At 38.5% G+C, this 25,229-nt stretch overlaps 3 protein-coding genes across 11 annotated transcripts in view; 2 read left to right on the plus strand and 1 right to left on the minus strand.

Moving 5' to 3' along the window:
• LRP1 (LDL receptor protein 1) overlaps window positions 1-2,612 on the plus strand; it is a 69,945-nt gene extending 67,333 nt beyond the window's left edge. For 6 of the 7 annotated variants that reach the window (XM_053762560.1, XM_053762561.1, XM_053762564.1 and 3 more), the window contains exon 91: window positions 163-2,612. In XM_053762560.1, the coding sequence (XP_053618535.1) occupies window positions 163-237 (75 nt within the window). In that variant the 3' untranslated portion in view covers window positions 238-2,612. The remainder of the gene's footprint in view (window positions 1-162) is intronic. The other variant, XM_053762563.2, reaches the window with a different exon arrangement.
• DNAlig1 (DNA ligase 1) lies at window positions 1,978-12,187 on the minus strand. 3 transcript variants are annotated; one of them, XM_053762569.2, is made up of 16 exons: window positions 11,861-12,187; window positions 11,572-11,622; window positions 11,105-11,188; window positions 10,801-10,960; window positions 10,278-10,619; window positions 9,708-9,962; window positions 9,119-9,322; window positions 8,438-8,670; window positions 7,908-8,104; window positions 7,515-7,646; window positions 6,862-6,982; window positions 6,412-6,574; window positions 4,927-5,090; window positions 4,261-4,502; window positions 3,854-4,000; window positions 1,978-3,361 (listed from the first exon to the last, which is right to left on the minus strand). In XM_053762569.2, the coding sequence occupies exons 1-16, from the start codon at window positions 12,077-12,079 to the stop codon at window positions 3,229-3,231; spliced, it is 2,847 nt and encodes a 948-aa protein (XP_053618544.1). In that variant the 5' UTR covers window positions 12,080-12,187; the 3' UTR covers window positions 1,978-3,228. The 3 variants fall into 3 exon arrangements, with proteins under 3 accessions (XP_053618544.1, XP_053618543.1, XP_053618545.1); XM_053762568.2 differs by having other exon boundaries at window positions 10,278-10,622; window positions 11,861-12,186; XM_053762570.2 differs by lacking the exon at window positions 11,105-11,188 and having other exon boundaries at window positions 10,278-10,622.
• Window positions 12,188-12,750: 563 nt separating this feature from the next.
• The window catches only part of LOC128679989 (non-canonical poly(A) RNA polymerase protein Trf4-1-like), a 29,198-nt gene continuing 16,719 nt past the window's right edge, over window positions 12,751-25,229 (plus strand). The window contains exons 1-4 of the mRNA XM_053762575.1: window positions 12,751-13,442; window positions 17,657-17,850; window positions 24,598-24,737; window positions 24,964-25,026. Of these exons, the coding sequence (XP_053618550.1) occupies window positions 13,105-13,442; window positions 17,657-17,850; window positions 24,598-24,737; window positions 24,964-25,026 (735 nt within the window). The 5' untranslated portion in view covers window positions 12,751-13,104. The remainder of the gene's footprint in view (window positions 13,443-17,656; window positions 17,851-24,597; window positions 24,738-24,963; window positions 25,027-25,229) is intronic.

Below are 25,229 nucleotides of genomic sequence, written 5' to 3' on the forward strand. Positions count from 1 at the left end.
AGCCCTATCCAACACTCGTGAGACATTTTTTTTATCGTGCTATGTTACGTGTAGGTGGACACTTTAACAGCTAGCGGTGAAACAAGCCCCTAAGTGATTTAATAATATCATATGTTTCATACAAACTGTGTTTAAAAGAAACCATGTGTATAATATGATTAGTGCCAGGAGCGCGCCAACTTGCTGGCGAGCGGCGCGGGCTCGCCAGCGCCGGCCGAGCGCGCGGCGCTGCTGTGAGCGCTGCGGCTGTGGCGCCCTGTGAGCCCTACTCTGACCAGCGGCCGCACTTGCCTTGTCATCTTGGTTTAACTTTAGTTCGTAGCCTATTTATATTTTTAATTTTGACGGATTTCCAGTTGGGTTTTTGGACTAAGCATTGTGATTAATTTAACTGATTTAAACAAAACAGTAATCGAGTGCACTAAATAAATATTCCATTTTACACTTTATTATACTGCAAGTTTTAATATCTATGTATTTTTTTCTCAACTATTTAATTTTCTAAATATTTTACGTACTATATTTTCCGCTTTACTATAATTTACGTTTCTGTTGAAAAATATTTTAATCACAAAATGCAAAGTCCTGTATCCTTCATGAGTCGCAATACTTGCTACTTTAATAAGCAATATTGTTGTCAGTACATTGATTTACAGGTTAGTGACATATTTTTATAACAATGTAATGTACGCGATGATGAATCTCTGATTTTTGTACATATCTTGTGATGATCTGAACATTAGTATATAATTATTTACTTAATTTTACCTAAGTGTCAGACTCCGCGCCATGAAAGTAGTCCCGCGGCAGTAAATGTGCGGGACTATCAATAATATTGGCCACGTTATTGTCGGCGACTGTGGCACCATCTACGTGGCGCGGTCTCTAGTTGTCGAATATGTAAGGACTCGAAATTGTTATTATAATCCTAAATGCTCAAATCACAACCTTGTGCCATATTAAGCGAAAGTATTTTTAAATTTATTGGATTTTTAAAGTTCCTGGCATATATCTTAAGTTAAAACTAAATAATGCATATATAATAAAAAAAATATTGTGATGATTTTTTAACGCCGTGATGTGTACATATTTTTGTTATTTTTCATTACTAAAATGCGCTAACAAAACAAGTTAACATATCTATGAAAGAAAACTCACTTCTTACTGTAATTTGATAAAAGAAACACATGTGTAAACATTTTTATGAACTTTCAAGATTGCCATAGGTTATAAATTTATTTTCCCAATTCTTTTTATGAATTATATATTACTGTTCCGCAATTTTCGGTCAGGTCTTGCATTTATTTTATAGCAACAACAATATGTGGTAAATAATACAACTTCGCTTTGAACAACGCCGCGGGCGCAATGAGACTGAATAAGACTTTATTTTTTTGCAATTTGGTGGTGGATGCACTTTCTACCCGCATTGATATAAAGTTATTTGTAACAAATGTGTGTTGTGTGAACCTAAATTGATAAATAAAGAAGTATGTCCACACCGTGCGTGGGCGGCTCGCGGGCACTTGCAATATACACCCAGAGTAGCTGCTGACATTCTGCTTTTTGTTGATCTCCCGTTTTGATTTACACGTAATATAGGACGATTTTGAGAATATCGAATGATTGCAGCAAATAACAAAAAAAAAAACAACATTACAGAGAAAAATGTAGCCACCATAGTTATTATAACGATATTTTTTACAAAATCGTCATGTAATAAGCTCAATTTTAAAAAAAGGCATATTTAACAAATTACTTTTGCTGTTATAAAATTAAGTCTAGCAACGATGGTTCGTAAAGTCTCGCTACCATTCTAACATTTGTAATCTAGTAGTTAAGTTTTACCATTATATTTTTGTAAAGACGATTCCTATCCAAAAGTAATGAGTATTAGTCGTATGTCGTGTTCCTTAGACAATAATTATTGGATGAAAATAGTGAATCTCTTTCGAATCCCAAAATTATACAATCTCGTCGTCAAAAATGCTTTATTTTCATAAAAAATAATAATTTATTAGAGAGGACACAGGGTGGATATAACTTTGCATTTATTCCAATTTTAATCTTAATACAATTAATTACTTAAAACTGTACATATCTGTTACATTGAAAATGTGGAATTGTAGTACATCGAGATCTTATTACGTGTTTTTTAAAATTAAGTTTTCCAACAAATAAAGTTGTCCAGATCAAATATTGTTATAAGAAAAGGCCAAATTAATTGAAATTAGTGAGTTAGCCTGCAATTTTGTTGGTTTAATGCATTTTCGTGCGAGTCCTGCTCGTAATTGATACCCTCAATTTTATGGCCAAATGGCTTTATTTTATTTCTGCGGTTTGTTTATGGTCCATTTATAAAGCTAATGTGAAGAAAATAGTATAATAATAAAAACAATGCTTTGACATCAATTCTCCATGGTACAGACACGTGCGTGACGGCCTACAACCCAAATAGATTTACATAATGTAGAAAATTTTAACTTTTAATAAATATTTGACATAATATCTGAATGTGAGGAATCAAATAGCTTTAAGAATAATAAACTGTGACGTAATATTTACATGTAGATTAAGACTGTCTTGAAATAAATGAATTGTGAAAATGAAAACTGTTTTCTGTCCCACATTAAACATACATAAATTGTAATGGTATGACCCAGCTAACCCACGCTGTAACCTAACGATTTGTATTCGTCTTATCTAGCTATTAATGTAAATGCAAAACATCGTAAGGATGGATGTAAGCCTTGATGATTGCCAATATAGTCAGCTTTACATGCCTTTTGGCACACCACCACCACCACCACCTGCCACCACCGTGGCAGTGGATTTCAGTCAGTAAATTACATGCTTTTGAAAATCTCTTATGATTTATAATGTTATCTACTGTGACCACAATAGACTCCGATGTATGATAATGATATTAGTGTTGCCGTTCGATAGTATGAGAAAAACAATAATATCGATACTATTGATAGCCGGTTTTGATTCAATTCTATTAATAAAGAAGTATACTATCGATACCTAGTCTTATCGTAATCACGGTTCGTTACTATCAGTAATCGTTATTTACCAATAGTAGTGCTCCGAAATAGCTACTAACTGTTGTCGATAGGCCTGTCAATGGTTCATGACAATGACATCACATTTTAACATTACCTATTCCTATTTTGTGGGTAGATCATAGTAATTTCTATCAATACACACAGTTCTGGAGTTGGCTGATCAGTAGAAGTCGTCGTAGTCCAGTTTGTTGCCCGCGGTGTTCTTGACCTGGTCTTGCGAGAGATACATGTCCACGATCTGCTGCGCCGTGGTGGCCTCCTCCGGGGTTTTATCTTCGCGTTCACGCACGAATCTGAAACAAATATGAGTTTTTTTTTTAATAACTTTCCATACTTTACAAATAACTAAACTATTTTTATTAATGGCAGCCGCAAATGAAGTCATCGAGGTAGCCTGTTTATGAGACTTGATTAGATTTGTTCTCGTGTTAAATGCTATCGGAAAACAAAGAAGAATTTAGGTAATTTTGAGAAGAAAATATATTTTTACAGTTTTGTGTTTGATAAAAAAATGTAGCCTCTATTGTAGTAATATCTAAACAAAAATGGTTTATCAAAAATGATGGAAAACACAAAAAAAGTTTTTTATATAGTTTGGAGCCCCCAATTGTTGAGCGGGAAATAAGTTTCACATAGAAGTTTATCATAATAGTTACACAATATCAATGTAGGATAAATTGTAAGTATCTATTAGAGAAACTTACGGGAACAACGTAAATACATTAGGGCAACAATGTAAACAACTGAAAAACTGTCTGATGAACATACAGGAATAACATAAATACCTGGGGAATCTGAGAGAAATCCCTTTGTCGGGCGCCAGCGCGCCCGCGGCGGCGCGGTGCGCGGCCGACAGCGACAGGTCCGCGCAGCGCAGCTCCCACACCCGCGACGCCGCGAACCACACGTCCGGCGACACCGACGGGTCGAACCTGTTACAAACAAACAAACAAACAAACATAGCCTACTTTTTTCAAAAAGACTCAAATGGGAGATGAACGATTGCAAGATTTAAAAACATTGGTTCTAAAATTTAGTAACCTGGAATGCAATAAATATAAATAGTCTGTCAGAATTCAGTCCGCACTGATGAATTCGCAGGTAAACAACTAGTGTACCATATTGTTCCTCTTTAATAAAAGAGACACGACCCAATCTAATATTGGTGGACAATAATAATCCATTTATTTACCTATAATAATTCCGGGGCCCGTCAATGATATGTGGCTGCAGCTTGCGGCTGAGCTCCAGCAGCAGCGGGTCGCTGAAGCCGCAGCCGAGGCGACACAGCGCCTGCAGCTGGTCGGAGGCGGGGTCGCGGCAGGCCAGCAGGAACCCGCCCCACACGCCGCGGCGCCGGCCCTTGCCCCAGTAGCCGCCGATCACCACCGCGTCGATGGTGTCGCCTACGCCCTCTAGGTAGTCCTTCTTGAGCTGTCGGCGAGTTGTGGCATCATTAGCTAGCGCAGCTGCCGGCCTCGCCCGGGTAAAACCACAACAATTATTAAGATAAATCTTCCTTTTGAATCTCTCTATTCATTAAGAAACCTACATCAAAATCTGTTGTGTAATTATGAAGATCTAAACACAGACGGGATGTGATATTATTTTATGCTATGTAGTGATGAAAAACTGATAATCTATTTGTTAACATTAATTTATTCGAAGTGACTAGGCATGTGGTCCTGCCCTAAAAAAGGACCATATCATATTCAGCCTTTACAGCTGATAGTCAACAATAGCATTCTCAAAGAGAGTAGACATGTCAAACAGAACCGAGGCTTTAGGGCGTCACAACCCCGAACGAAATTGGAAATATGTAAAGATGAGAAAGAACAAGATTCCCTTGATCAAGTACCTTCAGCCAGTTGTGCGACCGGCGGGCGATGTCGTACCGAGCGTCATCTCCGGTCAGCATCTTGATCATGAGCCCCTCGCACGAGCCCTTCACGGCCTCCTCCAGGAACTGCTGCACCTCGTCCACGCTGCTGCAGTCCTTGCTCGTCGCGAACTGCCATTCGCCTGGTGGAAATACATTCAAATATTAAATAGTTCGAGATTGGAACAATTAATAATAAAAAAAGGGAGATTATTTAAATGCGTAAATAATTCTCCTGTTTCAATGCACTTTTTTGTTTTTTTCATTTATATCGGGCACTTCGCTTCAAGAGCAGCGCCCCGTTGAGGTACAGCAGGCGGAACACGAACACATACTCACCGGGCACTTCATTGAAGTGTTCCCTCAGCAGCGCCATGTTGAGGTACAGCAGGTGGAACACGAACACACACTCACCGGGCACTTCATTGAAGTGTTCCCTCAGCAGCGCCCCGTTGAGGTACAGCAGGTGGAACACGAACACACACTCACCGGGCACTTCATTGAAGTGTTCCCTCAGCAGCGCCCCGTTGAGGCACAGCAGGTGGAACACGAACACACACTCACCGGGCACTTCATGGAAGTGTTCCCTCAGCAGCGCCCCGTTGAGGTACAGCAGGTGGAACACGAACACACACTCACCGGGCACTTCATTGAAGTGTTCCCTCAGCAGCGCCCCGTTGAGGTACAGCAGGTGGAACACGAACACACACTCACCGGGCACTTCATTGAAGTGTTCCCTCAGCAGCGCCCCGTTGAGGTACAGCAGGTGGAACACGAACACACACTCACCGGGCACTTCATTGAAGTGTTCCCTCAGCAGCGCCCCGTTGAGGTACAGCAGGTGGAACACGAACACACACTCACCGGGCACTTCATTGAAGTGTTCCCTCAGCAGCGCCCCGTTGAGGTACAGCAGGTGGAACACGAACACACACTCACCGGGCACTTCATTGAAGTGTTCCCTCAGCAGCGCCCCGTTGAGGTACAGCAGTTGGAACACGAACACACACTCACCGGGCACTTCATTGAAGTGTTCCCTCAGCAGCGCCCCGTTGAGGTACAGCAGGTGGAACACGAACACACACTCACCGGGCACTTCATTGAAGTGTTCCCTCAGCAGCGCCCCGTTGAGGTACAGCAGGTGGAACACGAACACACACTCACCGGGCACTTCATTGAAGTGTTCCCTCAGCAGCGCCCCGTTGAGGTACAGCAGGTGGAACACGAACACACACTCACCGGGCACTTCATTGAAGTGTTCCCTCAGCAGCGCCCCGTTGAGGTACAGCAGGTGGAACACGAACACACACTCACCGGGCACTTCATTGAAGTGTTCCCTCAGCAGCGCCCCGTTGAGGTACAGCAGGTGGAACACGAACACACACTCACCGGGCACTTCATTGAAGTGTTCCCTCAGCAGCGCCCCGTTGAGGTACAGCAGGTGGAACACGAACACACACTCACCGGGCACTTCATTGAAGTGTTCCCTCAGCAGCGCGCGGCGCTCCCGCAGCGGCGCGCGCACGAGCGGCGCCCCGTTGAGGTACAGGAGGTCGAACACGAACACGCACACGCGCACTTTAATCTCTGATTCTTTGACGTCCTTGCGCTTGCGGGTCGACAGGATCTGGGGCGAGGATGGTTGATATATTTAAAAGATCAATATAAATTAAGAATTAACTATGCTAAACTATATTTCATTAATAAAATTAAATGATTTAGTCAATCCTGCGAATATCGACACCGCGATCCAGTCTTGTCACACTAACCATTAGCGCCATCTATCCGTAACATTGAGAACTACCTATTTCAGCAAAATAAACTATGAACTTCTGAACTAAAAGTATCCGGCTACAACAAACGGTATTCTTTTTATCCCGAAATTCCCAAAAGCAAAGTATACAAATACAACACCTGAAAGGGCAGTATCTGCTTTTTGTCCACGTCGTAGGCCACGGCCTCGCAGTCCAGCACGCAGCTGCGCACGCTCTCCTTCAGCAGCGACGGCAGCCGCCGGAGGACGTCCGGGTATTTGCTACAATATTTCATCAAAATAGGTCCAGCGGTTTTTGCCGTGAAAGAGGACCAGACAAATACACTTTCGCATTTATAATATTAGTATGAAAGTATGAATTGTATGCTGGCTAAACATTATCGCGAAACAAATGCTAGATATATTATATTCACTATTTTAGGGCGGGAGCACATTTGCACATTCGGGGTACATTTGATTATATACGTGAAGCGGTGGTTTTCCAGTGGTTAAGAGTGCTGATAAGACTGCCTGTGATCGAAAGGTCCCAGGTTCAAGTCGTCACATAAGTTAGTATATCAATTTAATTTCTGTTTTCATCGACCACAACCTGCTTCTGGTGAAGGAAAACATCGTGAGGAAATCTGCAGTTGACAGTTTGAGTTTACTAGTGTGCATGCGACTATTTGCCACCGTTGGCAGGTAGTCGAAAAAGTCATGTCAGATGTCTTAGATGACTTGAATAAAATCTGACACCAGTGTTAGTAATAAAATACTCGAAAAAATGAAGAAGATTAATATTTTGGGCGGTTACCTAGTGTTGTTCTCTTGGTTCCGGCTGAAGATCCTGGCGTTGTCCAGGTCCGGCTTATCATCACCCGGAACGTGGATCTGCGCGCGTTCGCCGTCGTATTTCCATTCGCACGTGAATTCTGCGCCTTCGAACCTGAACCGCATATACATATGTATACTATTAGTGTGGTCTATAAAGGTAGGGCGTGAATGAATATAAGTTTTTTCCTTTCTTTTGGCATTGGCAAAAAACCCTGCATCATACGTTGGGTAGTAGTTATTGAAATGCGAAAGCCTGTCTGTTCCGCTTTCACAGTGTAACTACTAAAGCGTCCATTTTAAAAAATCAACAGCCCCAAACAACACTACTATAATGGAGTGTGAAAATGTGTATATAATCGATTGATTATCCGACCTGTGGAAGACGTCGGCGACGCCGCGCGCGGGCAGCGCCAGCATGGGCCGCAGCGGCGCGCCCGGCGCCAGCGCGCAGCGCCGGTCTGACGTCAGCGCGCGCGCGCCGCCGCTCGCCAGCGCGGGCAGCACCAGCTCCAGGTTCGGGCACTCGCAGTATGTCGTCTTTATCAATATAGCGTTCTCCTCCACGCGACTCTGGTGTATACATATATGACATAACTTGATAATCCCTTCCCTATTTTTATGCATAGGCACAATTTTTGTATATCTGTTTGAATTATTTAAAAGATTCAACCTAGACAATACTGTATGGTTTCTCCTTAGAATAGCCTTCGGTAGATGTGTTTTTAGAACCACAATTACAGTAATAGCACAATCTTCTACATTTCTTTTTTTGTTGAAACTGAGGTTCACATCATTACGACCTGTTACAGCGTTATAGACTTACGACCTGACTGATTATAAGAAAGAAGGAAAAATGATATAAAAAAATCAAGATCAAGAAAAATTTGCAAATCCAACACTAACCTTAAATTCTTCCGGCGTCAGTCCTTTAGAAGCGTCCAATATTCGTTCCTCGCCATTCAAAGCCGGCGGCGTCATAGTCGAGGCTAACGCTAAAGCCTGCAGCACCGACTGCTCCGCGAGCCCGATGCGGAGCTTCCCTTCCAGCGACCGTATGAGGTACTTGGCCTCGGACTGGCGACAGGCCACATACAGGCTTTGGATTATGGAGATCTTCTTGTTCACTGACGACGGACCTGGAATTAACAATATTCAATACCCCATGCCCCATCCCGATTTCGCTCAGGTAAAACCGTGGCCACATAATGGGCTCATAATATAAATAGCCGTACCTAGAAGCGTACATTATTCATTGATTTCACTAGCTATAAGTAATACTAACATGAGTATGTGGACTGTAGATTATCTGAAAAATTCAAACATCATTCAAGATATTTTCAGTTAGAAACAAATTATTTTTGGATAAAACTTAATAAATGATTTCTATTCCATGTTGTGACATTTTGTTTACTTTTTTTGCAAGCATTCTGCGAAAGGAACATTTTACGCCTGAGCACTTGCTAGCATTTCGACGACCACTACCTAGCAGATGCAAAACGCAAAAACTATATAAGACACACAGATACACAACACGTTTACGATTGAATATATAACTATAAATACGAGGTCCGACACCTCACCCACCCGTGGTGCCGGCGATGAGCTTGAGCTGCGCGAACACGCGGCGCGCGGTGAGCGGCGGCGCGCGGTGCAGCATACGCTGTGCGGCGCGCGCGTGCTGCGCGGCCGCGCCCAGGTCGCCCGCGCGCTGCGTCGCCGCCTTCATCTGCGCCAGCGAGCGCCCGGTCGCCTGCCCTACGGCTTTCATCAGGTACGTCTCTGCTATGCCTGGGGTGCCAACATTATATATGGGGTTTACAAGACTGGGGTGTACCTACGCTTTGAAAGTATAAACTTAGTTTTAAATAAAATATCAGTGCCAAATAAAAAATACCGAATTTGAAAGGGAAATAAATATTTATGTGTAATCAATAAAAAAAAATCTACTTGGAATAAATCTTTTTACATATTTAAACATAGTCTGAAAATACGTGTTTGCAGTGTCAATCCAGAAATGAGCTAACATCAGAATTCTACGCTAGTGGCGCTGGTGTTACGAAAAGTTAATTTTTAAACAAAATTTGGACGTTTCTGTTGTGCGCAGAAATATAGCGTTAGCCCTCATTAATTTAACATCATAAGTAGATGGTGAGGAGCTCTATCATCAACTCACCCAACTCCACACTGAGATGCGCGGGGGCCAGCTGGTTCAAGCACATGTAGACGCTGGGCAGCAAGTCTTCCGGGGTTAGCACCATGACGGAGCGCAGGTAGTTGGCCAGGATCTCTATCATCCTGAGCCTGGCGGAGGTGCCCTCGATGGCCTCCAGCGTCCGCGCCAGCGCCAGGTACGGCACCGGCTGCCCGGCGGACCAGCACGCGTCGTCCACGGGGTGGTACTTCGGCTTGGCTGGGTTGTACTCCGTTTCTGACAATATTATACCATTATATAGAACCGCTGCTGAAATATCAATAGAAACTCATAATAAACAGTGTTTGTCACTATCATGCCAGAAAAACTTTTACCATGGTTATTCTTTTTGATATAATATATTTTAGTAATTGATATAACAAAGTCAATATAAAGCATATGCTAATGAGCAATAAAAATTGAAACTGAACATATTTTCTATGATATGAAAATACATTCTAGTGCCAAAATTCTCCTATTAAACATTATTCAGATTGCTCAAGTGCTGTAAATGTTTATTTCAAGTAGTGAAACATTCCATACAAAACCTACCTTCAACTTTCCCTGCATTCACTACCTTAGCTTTATCTTCTACACTCTCATTCTTGCTGTCCTTGTCACTCTCACTATCCTTGTTTTCCTTGCTGTCCTTCTCACTCTTAATACCTTTGTCCTTTTCACTATCCTTCTCACACTTAGGAGATAGCTTCTCTTCTTTGACCTTAGGTGGAGTTATAACTTCGCTGTCATTACTGACTCCATTTTGCACAGGATTTGTAGACTTTTTACTCTTTTTCTCAGTTTTTGGAGACTTTTGTACAGGACTCTTCTTCTGCTTCTTTGTCTCCGGAGTCGCTTTCTCTTCTTTTACCTTCACTTCAGATTTAGGGGACTCTGCTAAAAAGTAGAATATAAAATTTTTATTTTATAAATTAATTATAATTTGGCTGGCATTGTGTATGAAATAGAAATAAAGCAAAAGAAGGCACATCAATTTGAAATATAAAAGAAAAAATATTATTATTAAAAAATATATGTATATATACAATTATGTAATCTATGAAGACAACTTTACCTTTTATGGGAGACTCCTTTGCTCTCTTACTTCTAGGAGAACCGTACGTCTTCACAGTCCCGTTGCTCCTTATTGTGACCAAGTTCTCCTCCGGTCTCTGTTCCGTCAGCTCTGTCTCACTGCCGGAGCTGTCTATCCTCTGCCGCTTGGCTTTCTTTTTCTATTATCAATAATTTATTTATTTGACCAAACTTTAGTTATCATTAGAGAAACGGTATATACAACCGGTTTAATTAGTTAAAATAAACTGGATTGGACTGAATGATTTAGCACAGGAATTAGAATATTTAAACCAATATTGTACCTTTTCTGAATTTGTTTGTATCTTAGGTGATGTCGGAGTTATGTCTTCATCACTGCTATCTAACCTTTGTCGTTTTGAGGATCTCTATCAAGAATCACAGAAAATAATTAATATTATCAATATTGAAAAATACAATGTATATTTTTTTATGATTACAAGAATGCAATTAGGTATGTAGCACACCTGATGGAAAGTGGTCACTGCAGCTTATGAACAGCTGCAACCCCAGAGGTGTTACATGTGCATTACCTAACTTGCTGTCTTTGTTTGGTCTTTGGTAACCTGGTAGAAAATTTTTATATATATTTTTTTTAATTTTGTACAGGTTTTAAATAGAATAGGTTGTATTAATAACTCTGCATAAAATATGTGACTTCTTTAGTTGAATTATTGTAATTCAATTGTGTAGTGTTTATAGATTTGCCATTAACATGCAAACCAGATTGTAAATTCAAATTTAAACTTACTTTTTCAGTCTTAACAGGAGACTCGTTTGGATTGCTGGCTTCTGAATCATCCTTAAAAGAGAACTGTGAGTTATTACCCCAGGTTTTTTAATTAGACTTTCTTATGTAAGTGCACTTATTGTTAGCTCATTTTTTCTCAATGTTTCAATTGTCAAAAATACACATTAGGAAAACTAAATTTATAATTCTGTAATTTTATGTGGTCGAAGTTTCTGCATCAAAAGCTAAATTATAAGACGCAAAACAACAAATCTTGGATATTGAAATGTAAAGAGTTTGTAAACAATACCTCTAGTGATTCCTGTTTCACTTCCACTGATTTCTTAGGCGTTATCTTGAAAAAAGACGTAATGCTTTTTTGCGACATTTTTCTTACATTCACAAAAGCAACTGACTCGTAAAAATTTAACGAATATTTAGGTCGTTTTACTGCACTACTACGCAAAGTTTGCCGTAAAGTTATTGATAGTACACTACATGCTCGAAAGATTGTACAAAAAGTGGTCATTCATAAATTTATTTAAAGTTTAATTTTTAAACAATAATCTCATTTATTTATAAAATGTATAGGAAGGTAGGTAACCTTAAAGTTTGACATGTAGTCTTTTTGGCGGGAACATTTTTTTTTTCTTGTGTTAATGGTTCCATGAACTTATGATCTATTCTCTAAGGGTTCTGACATTCGCCAAAACGATTTTTTTTCATCATAAATAGTTTGGCTCATTAGTAGGTTAGTATAACCATGAACCATGAAACCATATGGATGAAATATGAAAAGGCAAAGGGATCCAAGCCCACCAAGCCCATCTCATACAAAGCGGTCTGTGAAAGCGGTAGATTGCCTTGTTTTGTTCACTTCAATCAATCGTCTTTTTAAAATAAAAATATACCCTTCGATGCCCTTGTTACTACCAATCTTGCCTATTTTTATGTTACATTAATAATTTTGTCATATATAGCTTATAAGTAATATTTTTTCTACTCTATTATTTTGTAATCATTTCTATAAAATGTATGGAAAATGGAAATTTTCATCTCATTTGGTTACACTATTAGCTCGTCATTTTTAGTGTCATTATTCAGAATTATAATATCTATTCAGAAATTAATATTCTGTGTTCTGAATTGATATGTTATCTGTGTCACTGTCATGTCATTTCGTTTTTGTCTATGGCTCAATCTGAGTTTCCTGCTGATGCGATATCTTCAAAGATTGAAATTAGCATTATTTTTAGAAATTACTTTAAAATGTATGTCTAATAATAATATTTTTAATTTGTGTTTCAAATATTCATACTTTCCGCAAATCTGTGTTGTTTTATAGTGTAAAAGTGATTTTTTGATTAGAATCTAGAAACGTATTTTGCTAAGATGGCTCCCTCTAGTAGATGAACTATCAACTATACGCGTGTCGTCCATGTTCCGAATGTGGTGTGACTTATTTTTGTTTTGTGTTAATTTTCCATACGATAAAATAAAAGTGAAATGCAACAGCATGTGTCATTCCATATAGTGGAACCTTGCTCCGGCTGAATGGATCCCGCCGTCGCGTGGTATCAGCCCGAGCAGGAAGGACCCGCGAAGCGCCTGTGGCTTCGTATTTGGGAAACGCAAAGTGAAATAGACAAAATGAACTTAAAAAACTTAGAGAACGCTAATCCTAATGTGAATAAAGCTCAAGACTTTATACCAATAAATGATGTGAATGGTGAAAATAGGAATAATAATTACTTCAACCCAGCGCGGAGGAAAATGAACGATAACCGCGCATCGACGTTTAACCTGAACAAAAACCACGATGCTCTCATAGGTGAATTTGGGGGTTGTCCGTGGCGGATACCCAACTACATGTACAAGCCAGGCATTTTGGGGTGAGTAGCCATTTGGATTGTGATCTTATCGCCTTAGCTGTCAACGTGTTTGGCATGTTGGTTAGATCGGGAGATGAGCGAATTGATAGCGAGCGGGAGACGGGCTTTCATGTCTTTTGGCGCACTGTCGTCAGCTCCTTCACTCGTCACTGCTCACGAGCCGTATTTTATTTTTTTATAGAAGACTACAAGTGTTTATCATTTCTCCCTTTTAACCTTAGGTCCATGTCGCATTCCTTTTCTAAATATCTTTTCTAATCACCATTTAAACAGTCTATACTCAGTATACCTAACGTTGTAGCTGACCTGTGGTATAGAGTTTAATAAAAAAATTATAAACACTTCAATTATTCAGCCGACCATAATGATTATTGGAGTATGTAGAGGTGCAGGCATAATATCAACGATGTTATTTGCCAGTTCCTCATTGTGAATTATAGTCAATCAAGTCTATTTATTTTTTAAGAATATCTAAAGACTAACCTTATTATCAGAAACACAAATTTAACAGTCTGGTACTCTCAGACTGTACTTCTATTTTGTATGTTGACAAGAAACAAATTTATTTATATTAAACTTTATTGTCCCATGTAAAAACACTTTAATAAATAAATGGCTAACTCAATACTAAAAGCATTCTCACCCAGCTACCTATTAGGATAAACAGAAAAAAAATGTGGCGCAGAAATGTAACAAAATATAAGAAAATTACATTACTTAAAAATATAACAATAAATAAGCTAAAACAAAGTACACAAATATGAATAACTATTTAACAACAAATTGCCACACTGATAACATTTTCTCCTGCCACACCTGAGCCACTATTGTCTTACTTTTTAAATTATACATTTACAGTTGTAAATTTTTATTAGCAATTTATCCTTCAATATAAAACGAGACTTCAGTAACATGTGTAGGTGCAGTAACTCTTGGCAAGCGGCCAGCACACCTAGCCGACAGTTTGCTTGTTTAGTTATCAATGTCTCTTACAGATTGCATTTTATTTACAACTTGCCTGAAATGTCATACTTATAATTATTAGCACTATTTTTATTGTACAAGTCTCAAAGGCCTATTGTTTACCATTTCATCAGCTTGGTATTGGCATCCACCATGATTTGGCATTTGTGAGTTCCTGGTTTCATTATCTGCTGCGATGTCCAGATGTCTGTAAAAAGAAACCTAATAACTTAAAAATCTGTAGATTTGTCTGTAATATGACGGGAAATATGACAACTTTCTTTGGGAGTCAACATCTCAACCTCTACAGCCTCTCATGGAGTGGGCCTATTCTAGGACAACCATATCATGCAAAAACTGAAATAATAAATAGTTTTTGATTTGTTTGGTGTTGAAACCCAGAGAAATGCTGTCACATTACCGTATTTGCTTATCAGTTTAGGTCAGGCCATGAGACTGTTTGATAACCTAAAATGTGTATCAGTTACAGCTGTTTAATTGTCATGCTATCTTGTATTATGTTTTGTGTGGTTACATTGTTTTAATGAAAATAATAACAGAGTAGAGAACGCTACATCACTTCATTGCATGTGTACATGTGCATTGGTTAAATGAGTATTATATTATGTAAGGCAGTTTGATGATCTAATAGGTATTTTGTAAAATATGTATACTTCCCAGCAGATGGTTCAGCACCAGGATTATAATCATAAATTATTGTGAAATTTGATAAGATAAACCTGTGAAGGTCGGATTTCTAATTAAACTTTTCATTTTGGGTGTCATGCTTTTTTTTGAGCTTCAGTAATATTAATTTATACCTCAGTCTGTAAATAAAAATAAAAAGAACAAATTTTGTTGCTTTCCTTTATGATTATATCATGGAAGTCATGGGCTACCTGCTAGGTGTATTGAAATATTATGAAAATAATTTTGATTCAAACCCAATCTACAAGCAAAACATATATTAGTGATTCCCCACCTCACCAACCATACATTGCACAATTAGCCAAGCATGATTCATACTTGCAACTACTGAAACTGTGAAATCCTACTAAGTACTCCCTCATCCAACCATATTTCCACATAAACATTAAAATGTTGAGGTCTGATTACTTTTATACCAGCTACATGCCTGCGTGCATGATGTGAATCTTCTTTGGATGTTGTTGCCGTTTTGTCAAGTAATTTTTCTTATACAACAGTCATGGGAAGATGAGCGTTCCAGTTTTAGGAGGGAACCACACGCTGGCAATCCTATGAACGAACCATTTTTACAGATTTTAATGGGAAACTTGAGTTCCTTATCCTTATTAATGAAAATAGATTTACAGCTATTTCACTATAATGCTTGCTTTCCTTGCGATTTTGTAAATTTACATAACCCTATAATGTACTTGTGTATTTGTATGTAAATTTTGATAGCTTTTATAAGTAGTTATCAGAAATTATTTCTCACGGGTTTCGAACCCAAATCATCTGCAAGGAAAATGCAGTACAATATAGTGCAGTACAGTCAAGTGGTACCCGCGCCGCACCTCACTAACCCACATGTTTCAATCGGCCAAGCGTGATTCACACTCGCGTGCGACACTGCCACTGTTTAATGAAATTATATTACCACGAGAGTAGTCCAGCGGTGTTATGTGGAACTATCAATAACATATTGCACATTCTTGTGAACGACTATAGTAGCGCCGCCTTCAGCGAGACTTTTTGGGGAAGCTGCGCTATCGCGTGACAATTTCCATGGAGCGCGCGTTTAAGTGCATATGTGGCCTGAAAAATTGTATCTTATTAACCTTGGTGCTCTTCTTCATTTGCCTCTTTAACCCCTGATACGAAAATGGGGTCAAAATTATAAAAATTATAATTGACGAAATTAGAGAATCATGAAAGGCAAAAGGGGCCTTTGCCCAAAAGTGGGTCAATTACCTACAGACTATTAAAAAATTGAAAAATAGGGATGTCAACTTGAAGACTTTTGTTAGACTCCCTTTGTTGTTACGTCGTCGTGTCGTTTTCTATTTGTCAGCATTTTCGACTGGGCATAAAGTATTTGTCCACGGAAATAATTGGTACCTACGTATTCCCTGATCGGTTATGACTGGTTATGATTAATAAAAAAGACCGACAGCCATAATCAAAGGTGAACCGGTGATTTAGTTTGGAGGCCGAGCGATTACAAAAAATAAAAAAGAAATACCTAACGGCCTCTATCTCATGAACTTATGTCATTGTTTTATGATAACTGTATGTAAGAATGATGATTTTATAGGGCAATACTCAACTGCCCATACTAAGCTGGTTCATGTGCTGTCTAATGGACACGAGCTTAACCCAGTTCTGCTAACAATATCTGTTTTAGTTAACGAAGTACGAAAGTGTGTTTTTATCTGAACTATTCAAAGATTTTGTTGTTAAAAGTTTATTTTCATCTTTATTATTAAAATATGTTAATAACCCCATAAATACCTAAATAACGTACTAATAAATTAATACAAACTAATATTTGACGTGAAACATCATAATATAAACTAAATTTCTGCAAAAATCGTAATGATACATATTCTATGTTCCATTATAAAGTAAATTCAGTTTGTTATAATAAGTTTTTTGCTCAGTGATTCTCATTCGGTGTGAATGACTTACACCTGAGTAGATCACGTTTTATAGTTTGATTAAAACTTTATTGTTATCAGGCTGGGGTGGCACGTGAAAAGAGTTTTTATTTCTTTCAATCGCAAGTTGTGAAAAAAGAAAAATACCGTTATCATTTCTTGTTTTTTTTTACGGATTCAGTCCTGAACCACTGGTAGTTGATTAATTCCACCTGAAGTTACAAGGCAAGTTTGCGAGTGTATATGAAAAGCCAATCATAGTCACCAAGCCATACCAAATAACAACAACAATAGCGTTGCAGTACATAAAATTGATTATGTAAGCGTCTATACCATTACTGAGTCGATTATAATAATCAACTTATCGAGGCGGTATATAACGCTTTTTGTATGAAATATATTTGTTACGGTTTACTTTACAATTTTATTATAAAATCTATAACCACCGCAGACAGAAAATAAGAGAAGTTGACGAAAATAAAACAGCTGGAGCTGCAGCAGTGGCAGCTGCTCTCAGATAAGAGCCATCTTCTACAGCTCTGCTCGAGCTGGAATAAAAAAATACGTAATAATCTTTGCATATTTTTTCTGACCCTCATTTTTAATAAAGAAATAACTTGTCCCCCTCAGCCTGCACGAAGAAATCGAGCACTTCTACAACTACATGTCTCCTACCGAGACGGAGCACATGGTGCGGACGACTGTGGTGGCGCGGATCCGGTCCGCCATCCTCTCCCTTTGGCCCCAGGCCAGGGTCGAGGTCTTCGGGTCTTTCCGGACGGGACTGTATCTGCCTACCAGCGATATCGACCTCGTCGTTATTGGTGAGTGACTGTCTGCAGCATCTCTGCGCTCTGAGCGACAGCGGCGCGTCTGGGCTTTTGAATCGACAAGGGTCGAGATGAGATACATGAGATACATTGTGATAGATAACAAATTAGCGTACTGGTCGCTGTCAGCACTCGTCTTGTCAGTGTAAAGTAAGTCTACAGGTTTCGCTTTAAAGCTCACTTTCGATGAACCACATTGACCCGCAAAGAAACAGGGATGAACCTCTGTCGGGTGGACGCGGTTCGGTACTTCCTTTAGGTTCTCATACAAATATAGTAGAGGTCCATACAGAGTGACTTGGTATGTAGACTGTTTCATCTGGACGGTAAGGTAAGAAAGGGCCTTCTCCCAAGAAAGGTCTCGTTAAAGATTGATAAATATCAATCGAGACAACATGGAAGTATTTCGTAATTTTTGTCGGACAGGTAACGACCATGACAGCATAACTGCCTTTCGCATGACCTTGAACCGCGATACCACTGGAATTTGATCACGGCGTAAGTAATGTAAATATCCGCACGATAAGCGAACACTATACAACAATATGCCTTTTAGCGGTTGCGAGGTGTCTTGTCGGTTTTTTCTTGCGGTAAATAAATGCTCCCATACAAGCTACGCAATGGAAGTTAATTTACGTCCGCCTCTGAACGAAACCCTCGTTAGAATCTGATACTTTATTTTCTGGCGTATGATGCAAAGTTTGTTTATAACAAGTAAGATAAAAATGTTAAAATGGTACATTTTCAGTTATCTAATCTGAATTAGGCAGTTTTTAAAATTCTCACGTTTTTTGATATAATATGTAGCTTACCTAATACTTTATATTAAAATTTATTAATCAAAATAAAGTATTAGGAGAGGAGTTCTCTTGTTGGGAGGCGATCTTGTATGTGACCCATATATTCGCAATAAATACAATAACACCCTTTATTTTTTGAATTTATTATGGAACTACTTATTACCGAAGCTTATAGAGTTAGTCTCTAAGCTTAGGCTCTATTAAGTTCTGGATATCTATATCTCAATCAATTTAATCAATACGATTTGCCCAAAATTATTTTTTTGTCTACATTTACAAAGAGGGTGTTGTAGGCGTTCGATATAACATTATTTTTATAAGAATACTCGTATCTTGTACCACTATCAGTGAGTCAATGTATTCTAGCATTTATTTCTAGTCTAGATTTTTTGTTTAAAATTGCCACAGTTCAGTTACCCACAATCTATTTTCATACCGCTAAAAAAATGAGATCGTCTCTTCAAAGATAAAATCGCGCCTGTTTAAAAAACTGGTTGAGCTCAAGATTTGCATATCAATGCACTACCACTCGACCTAAAATAAAATGATGTGAAACTTTAGATGGTTTGAATAATAAAAATTGCACATAATATTAATAATATTATGTCGAACATCCGCTACAAAACACAAGAATTTAGCAGCTTGAATAGGTGACCAATGACCACGATCAAGTAATCTTGAAAAAGTGTCGATTTTCATGTTTGGTTTGTTACGCGGATAGAGGAACTTGGAATAGCACATACATATATCCACCATTATATGTTCAAAAGTACCTAGAAGAGGGAAAGGAGAGCCAAGACGGTCATGGATGAGAGGCACAGGTCGTGTCGTATATGAAGGTAAAATCTATGGCAGCAACATGAGTAAAAAATATTCCAGACAAGAACCTGGTTCTGAAATTGTTTGATGATGATGTTCAAATGCAAAGTACACTTCATAAATATTCTAAGAGATTTTTCTACGTCGAAACTCAGATAACAAATATATGGAGCGTTAAAACGTCCTTCACATTTACACGTAGGTACTGTCGTCGGCAAAAGTCCATACATATTTTTGAATTATATTTCCTAGGAATAACGTTCAAAAATATGACTGAACTTTTGCAGACGACCGTACATTAGCATGTCTGGGTGGTGATAGGCGCGGCCTACTGTCTCGTGTTCAAAACAACACACTACATTTTTTCGGCAGACTCGTGTGTGCGAAACGGTTGTCGCTAGGAGCTCGCGTTGCTAACACAACATTTGTCATTTGAGGCTATCCGTCACACCTACTTGTTTGGTTCCGTACCGGAAAGTTCGGTTAACCTAGCTACGTCGTGAATACTACAGTTTTGTTCGGTAATCATAAAGTTGATTCTGCCTTTCGACGACTTGATCAAAATCAATATACTCGATAAATAAAGGTTCACACTACTTTTCATATAGTATGGTAACAACTATTATTTCCGAAGTCCGCGAGCACCGGAAGACCAGAAGCAGGTCGTTAAACTCGCCGTGCCCAGTGGACCGTGAGCCCGCGAAGATGGATGCCGTTGATACTGTATTTAGACGATTAGAGATTCACTAATTGTAGTTGAGAACGCGCACGTTTATCAAATTATAGAGTAGACATTATTATGTCGCTTCTTGCTGAAATATGTCTTGTAAGCTGGCATGCTGTTTATTTGCTTTATCAATAGGCTTGGTGTCGACTATATGTCAGGCTGTGCTGGTCCTGGTAGAAGGGGCTAACTAAGCTTAGCTCGCACTTAGCATTAAGCTTATGAATGCCAATGGTCTGAAACTAAGGGTGCCAAAGACCGTTGATAGTGGAGAAGAAAAGTTAGAACCGGGAAAGTTATTATATGAATTTTTAACCGAATTCCAAAAAAGGAACAGGTTGTATATATAATGAATAAAAGGCGTGAGACCGAAATCGTGAACTTAGCAGCTATAACAGCTGCTAATATAATAAAGGATGACAAAATGCAAGTCTCATGCACCATATGCATATGTCATTGTCAATCGGTTAGGTCAGTCAGATGATTCAGATGTAATCCCAACTGCATCTCAAGTTTTGACTACTGTTCTGTGGTAATAGGAGCGAATTTGCAATGAATGTTTCGCTGATTCGCTGTTGACTGTACGAAGGGCGGTTAATAAGGACAATTATGTAAATGATTTTCCTGATTGATTGTGATTAGTATGATAGGTAGGAGTGGAACAGTCTTGTGGCATACATAATGCATGCCTGCAATACACTCGCTCATCGTCGCGAGTTATTGGTAGCATTCAGAGCTGAGACGTCGCGAAGCCCTCACATCATCATATCATATCATTATTATGGTCGTTCGTATCCATCCTAGATTATTTACGTCTTAGAAGAAACGGCTGCGGTGAAGTTTATTGTGTTGCTTAACTTCTTCATTTTAGATTTGGATGACTGTAGTAGATTTAGTTTTCAGATATAAGTATGCCATCCCAAATAATAAATCGAAGATATATTTTAAAGTAAATAATGTTGTATTTTTTGTCACCAATGTTGCAAACATTATGCTTCGATAGAAAATAGATTGTAAGACTAATCAATTAACGTTGCCGGCTCAGATACTAATGCTAAGCTAGTCTCTTATACGCTGTGATATAAATAGATATGTTATTTCGGCCGACCTCGAGGCTAGCGTACTGAGCTTGATAGGGACAATCACAGTGAAAGATATTTTTGCAAGACTTTGTTTATTATTTTTTACTATTTATGGCGGTCTTCTTACGTTCGATTCGAAATAGCAGACAAATTATATTAATTTTGACCAAGTAGCCACATCGATTGCCTTGTTGTTTGCCTCAAAATGTCTTCTATGGAGTAAAAGAGTTTGTTTAGCGCTTCCCAAATGGATGGTTCTAGGTCATTGTAAGTCAATGCAAGTGCCTTTAGATGAATTAAATAAAATCTAACAACAGTACTCACTCGATAAAAAAGAATTTCGCTCACACTCTGCCACCTTAGATCGTAAAGCAGACGATTTGGACGCTCCAATGTGAATTGAATATTAATTCGAATACTTTGGTTGTTCGCGTCAGGCACAGTCAGTTCGTCAACTTTTATGCGTTATTAACAGCGGAGTAATTCCCATTTTGTATAAAAGTGATGTTGTCGGTACCAGACGTCAGGTACTGTATTGAATCTTCTTCTTCATAGTCGTATTCCTCATGGCTAAGGGTCGTGATTATTACGTGGAATAAAACACACACAACAACTTTCTTGGCATTATTAATGGAGTGGTTTGCCGTTGCCTTCTCCATTTCACACACAAGTTAATAAGAATCAACCAGTGTGCAGGTTTCCTCACGATGTCTTCCTTCATCGGAAGCAAGTGGTGGATGACGAAAACTACTATACATGAGTCAAATTGGTATACAAACTCATGTGGCACGGGGATTCGAACCTGGGACCTTTCGATCCACAGGCTTAAGCATTACATCATCACCGCTTCCTCGTATTGAATCACGAGGTGTTAATTTGACCATAAGAGAATCAAATGAAATCATTCAAAGTGATCTCGTGATTTTGGTGTAACAAATATTCTTTTTAGCGCTTGACTTATGATTAGTTCAAGTGTTTCTTCATGAGACTTTGATCTGCTAAGAAATGTGCGGACAAAATAATGAAAGTCGCTGGTCATGGATGAGAGAGGCACGTGACAGAAGGGCTGCTGAGAGCATTGCGCAGAATTGATGATAACGATGCAGTGGTCATAGCAAGTTCTGCCCTATCAGAGTCAGAGGGACAGTTTTCTCCCTCTCATCCGAGCGTTATTTTGTCTGATTTCTTACTTTTTGTTCTGAACTTCGCACGGTCTTCTGCATATTGTCCGACCATTGATACTCGCATTTGCACTTGACGACGTCAAGCCAGCACTTTAGCTTACCTTTAACCGGGACTAGGAAGAAGGACAGTTCTGACGTGACAAAAACTGATCCACGGTTTGCACAATTTCATATACACACATTTTATTTACTGTATAACATTGACTGAATACACACGCGTGATTTATCTATTGTGTATATGGACAAGATCTATTTTTAGCCCATATATGAGTTTGAAGTTATAATGTACTAGAAGTTATTTAGGTCGTGCGTATATCGTTGTTGTCACATTGAATGTTTGTTTGGCGCTATCGAGAATTTCGATTTGTCCATGTGTAATGTATTTTTTATGAGTTTCATCTTCCATAGTGTATACCTAAGCAATTTTTTGAACTAAATTGGCCCTGCTTTTTATTTCTCATCAGGCTACAATTTTTCGTGATTCAAATCTGATAACTATTTGGTAGTAGAATTTTGCATGATTGTAAATATGTAATGTTATAATTAGCATAGGGACTTGATCTGAAAATCATAAGATCGAACTATATAAGAAGATGATAAACAATTTATTTTCCTATAGGCAGATTTTGTATGTAGTACTATAATTTCTCTTTCGTCCTAAGAGCGATATAATCCATGTCCTCGACATTCAACCTCCCTAAACACAAGCATTACCCGAGACAGAAACCACTGTAGAATACAAACGGACATTGTACTACGGCATGAACATTGCATTGAAGTACACCTTATCGCTTGTATAACGATCACGTTTGTAATGACGTGTACTTGGTAGTGATTGCGTAATGTTATCCTGGATGTAGTTTTGTATGAATGACGTTGCGGCAATGCGAGAATGAACATAGTGTTCATACATACTACATCTGGTCTGGTGCTGACGGATTCAACAGGTATACAAGTATTATAAATATCACAGTACAAATACGTTGTATTCTTACTGCGCAAGTGTATCCAGATCTAGACCTTTACAAGTACTATTTGTGTCCTGAATATTAATAGGGTTCCATTCCCCATGGGTCCATTTTATACCAATGAGGATAAAATGGTACCCTATTAATATTTACATAAATAATGTTCTAATTTTATTGTGATGCACTTTATGTAATTTATATTATTCTGTTCTTCGCGCTCAGAATTGTGGTATTTGTTGTTGACACCATTTGTATCATATTTTATGCGAATAAACGATTCTATTCTATGCACCTTTTATCAAATATTTTTGTAAGTCAACATTATCGTCATCATTATAGCGATCACACACTACTGGACACAGACATCTCCCAAGTTACACCACTTCTATCTGTTTCGGGTTTTACGCATCCCTGTTATATTTCGCTGCAATATTTACATCGCGCAATCTAGCCAACGGGAGTCCCACACTTCGCTCATAAGTATATAGAGTGTGTCATGCTCACTCAAATGGTCGATCTGGTAGTGGCGTCGTGGGCCGGGTCGTGAGGTTCCCTCTATTATGGTTGAGCTACGCGATGGCTGTCCCATGCGTCAATTCGTGAACGGGTGCTGCCAGAGGGAATATATATATATATATATATATATATATATATATATATATATATATATATATATATATATATATATATATATATATATATATATATATATTGTATATATATATATATATATATATATATATATATATATATATATATATATATATATATATATATATATATATATTATAATCAGCACTCGGATCACAATCGTAACCTGTTTTGATATACCTTTTGACTATGTACATTATGTACTTTTATATATTATTAGAAAAAAAACATTGTAAGAAACAATAATGGTAAGCCGATCTTGCATGATAGGGACCAACACTGTTCAAATTAGTTTCTTTCGGCATTTCTTCTCAGCAGTGGTCGTTCCGAAATGCCAGTAGTTTGTAGCTTGTGAGAAATAACTATAAATATAAATTTAAAATCACTTTTTCTCGTCAATTTTTAAATTGACGAGTAAAAGTGCCTGTGAAGGTCTAATTTCTGAATGAATGATTTGAATTTGAATTTGACGAAATGTATTCATTGATATATGTTTTTAATGTTTCTTTGCAGGCCAATGGGAGAAGCTGCCGCTCTGGACGCTGGAGCGCGAGTTAGTGCTGCAAGACATTGCGGAAAAGGAGAGCATCAAGGTGCTCGAGAAGGCAACCGTGCCCATCGTCAAGATGACCGACAAGTACTCGGACGTCAAGGTGAGGCTCTCAAGACGGAACCACCTTCACATGTTTTTTCGATTTTGTTTTAATTTACTGGGTTTAATGGGTAGATTTTATTAGCTTTCCTCTCTTATCTCCACGTGTTCCTGGTGGATAGAGTGGGACGGGGAGGGACGTCTAGGGCGGGGCCACAAACCACGGGGACGTCAAGACTTTATTACTTTCAAATGGGCTCCATATAACCATATAATACTTTTTTCAGGTGGACATATCTTTTAACATGAGCAGTGGAGTCAAAAGTGCTGAACTAATTAAGCATTTTAAGGTTAGTTAATTCATCTTTAAATAAAAAGCAATTAATATACTACGTAAAAATATCTTAATAAAAGTACAGGAGTTGACCTGGCGCACACCAGTTCCTATATAGATGAGAACGACTCGAAAGCCATTTTACATCAACAGAATAAAGTTTTCATTTTAAATATGTGATACCAAATGTGTTCAATTGTATTAGTTTGTTTAAGTTAT

Source organism: Plodia interpunctella, chromosome 22 (genome assembly GCF_027563975.2).
Source record: "Plodia interpunctella isolate USDA-ARS_2022_Savannah chromosome 22, ilPloInte3.2, whole genome shotgun sequence".
NCBI classification, from domain to species: domain Eukaryota; kingdom Metazoa; phylum Arthropoda; class Insecta; order Lepidoptera; family Pyralidae; genus Plodia; species Plodia interpunctella.

Excerpts from the sequence above, each read along its gene's own strand:
- DNAlig1 (XM_053762568.2), bottom strand. The coding sequence starts at position 12,079 with ATGACCACTTTTTGTACAATCTTTCGAGCATGTAGTGTACTATCAATA. Across the intron at positions 10,961-11,104 it reads TACAAACAAATTCAGAAAAG|AAAAAGAAAGCCAAGCGGCA; the intron begins GTACAATATTGG and ends TATTGATAATAG. Across the intron at positions 10,623-10,800 it reads AAAGGAGTCTCCCATAAAAG|CAGAGTCCCCTAAATCTGAA; the intron begins GTAAAGTTGTCT and ends TCTACTTTTTAG.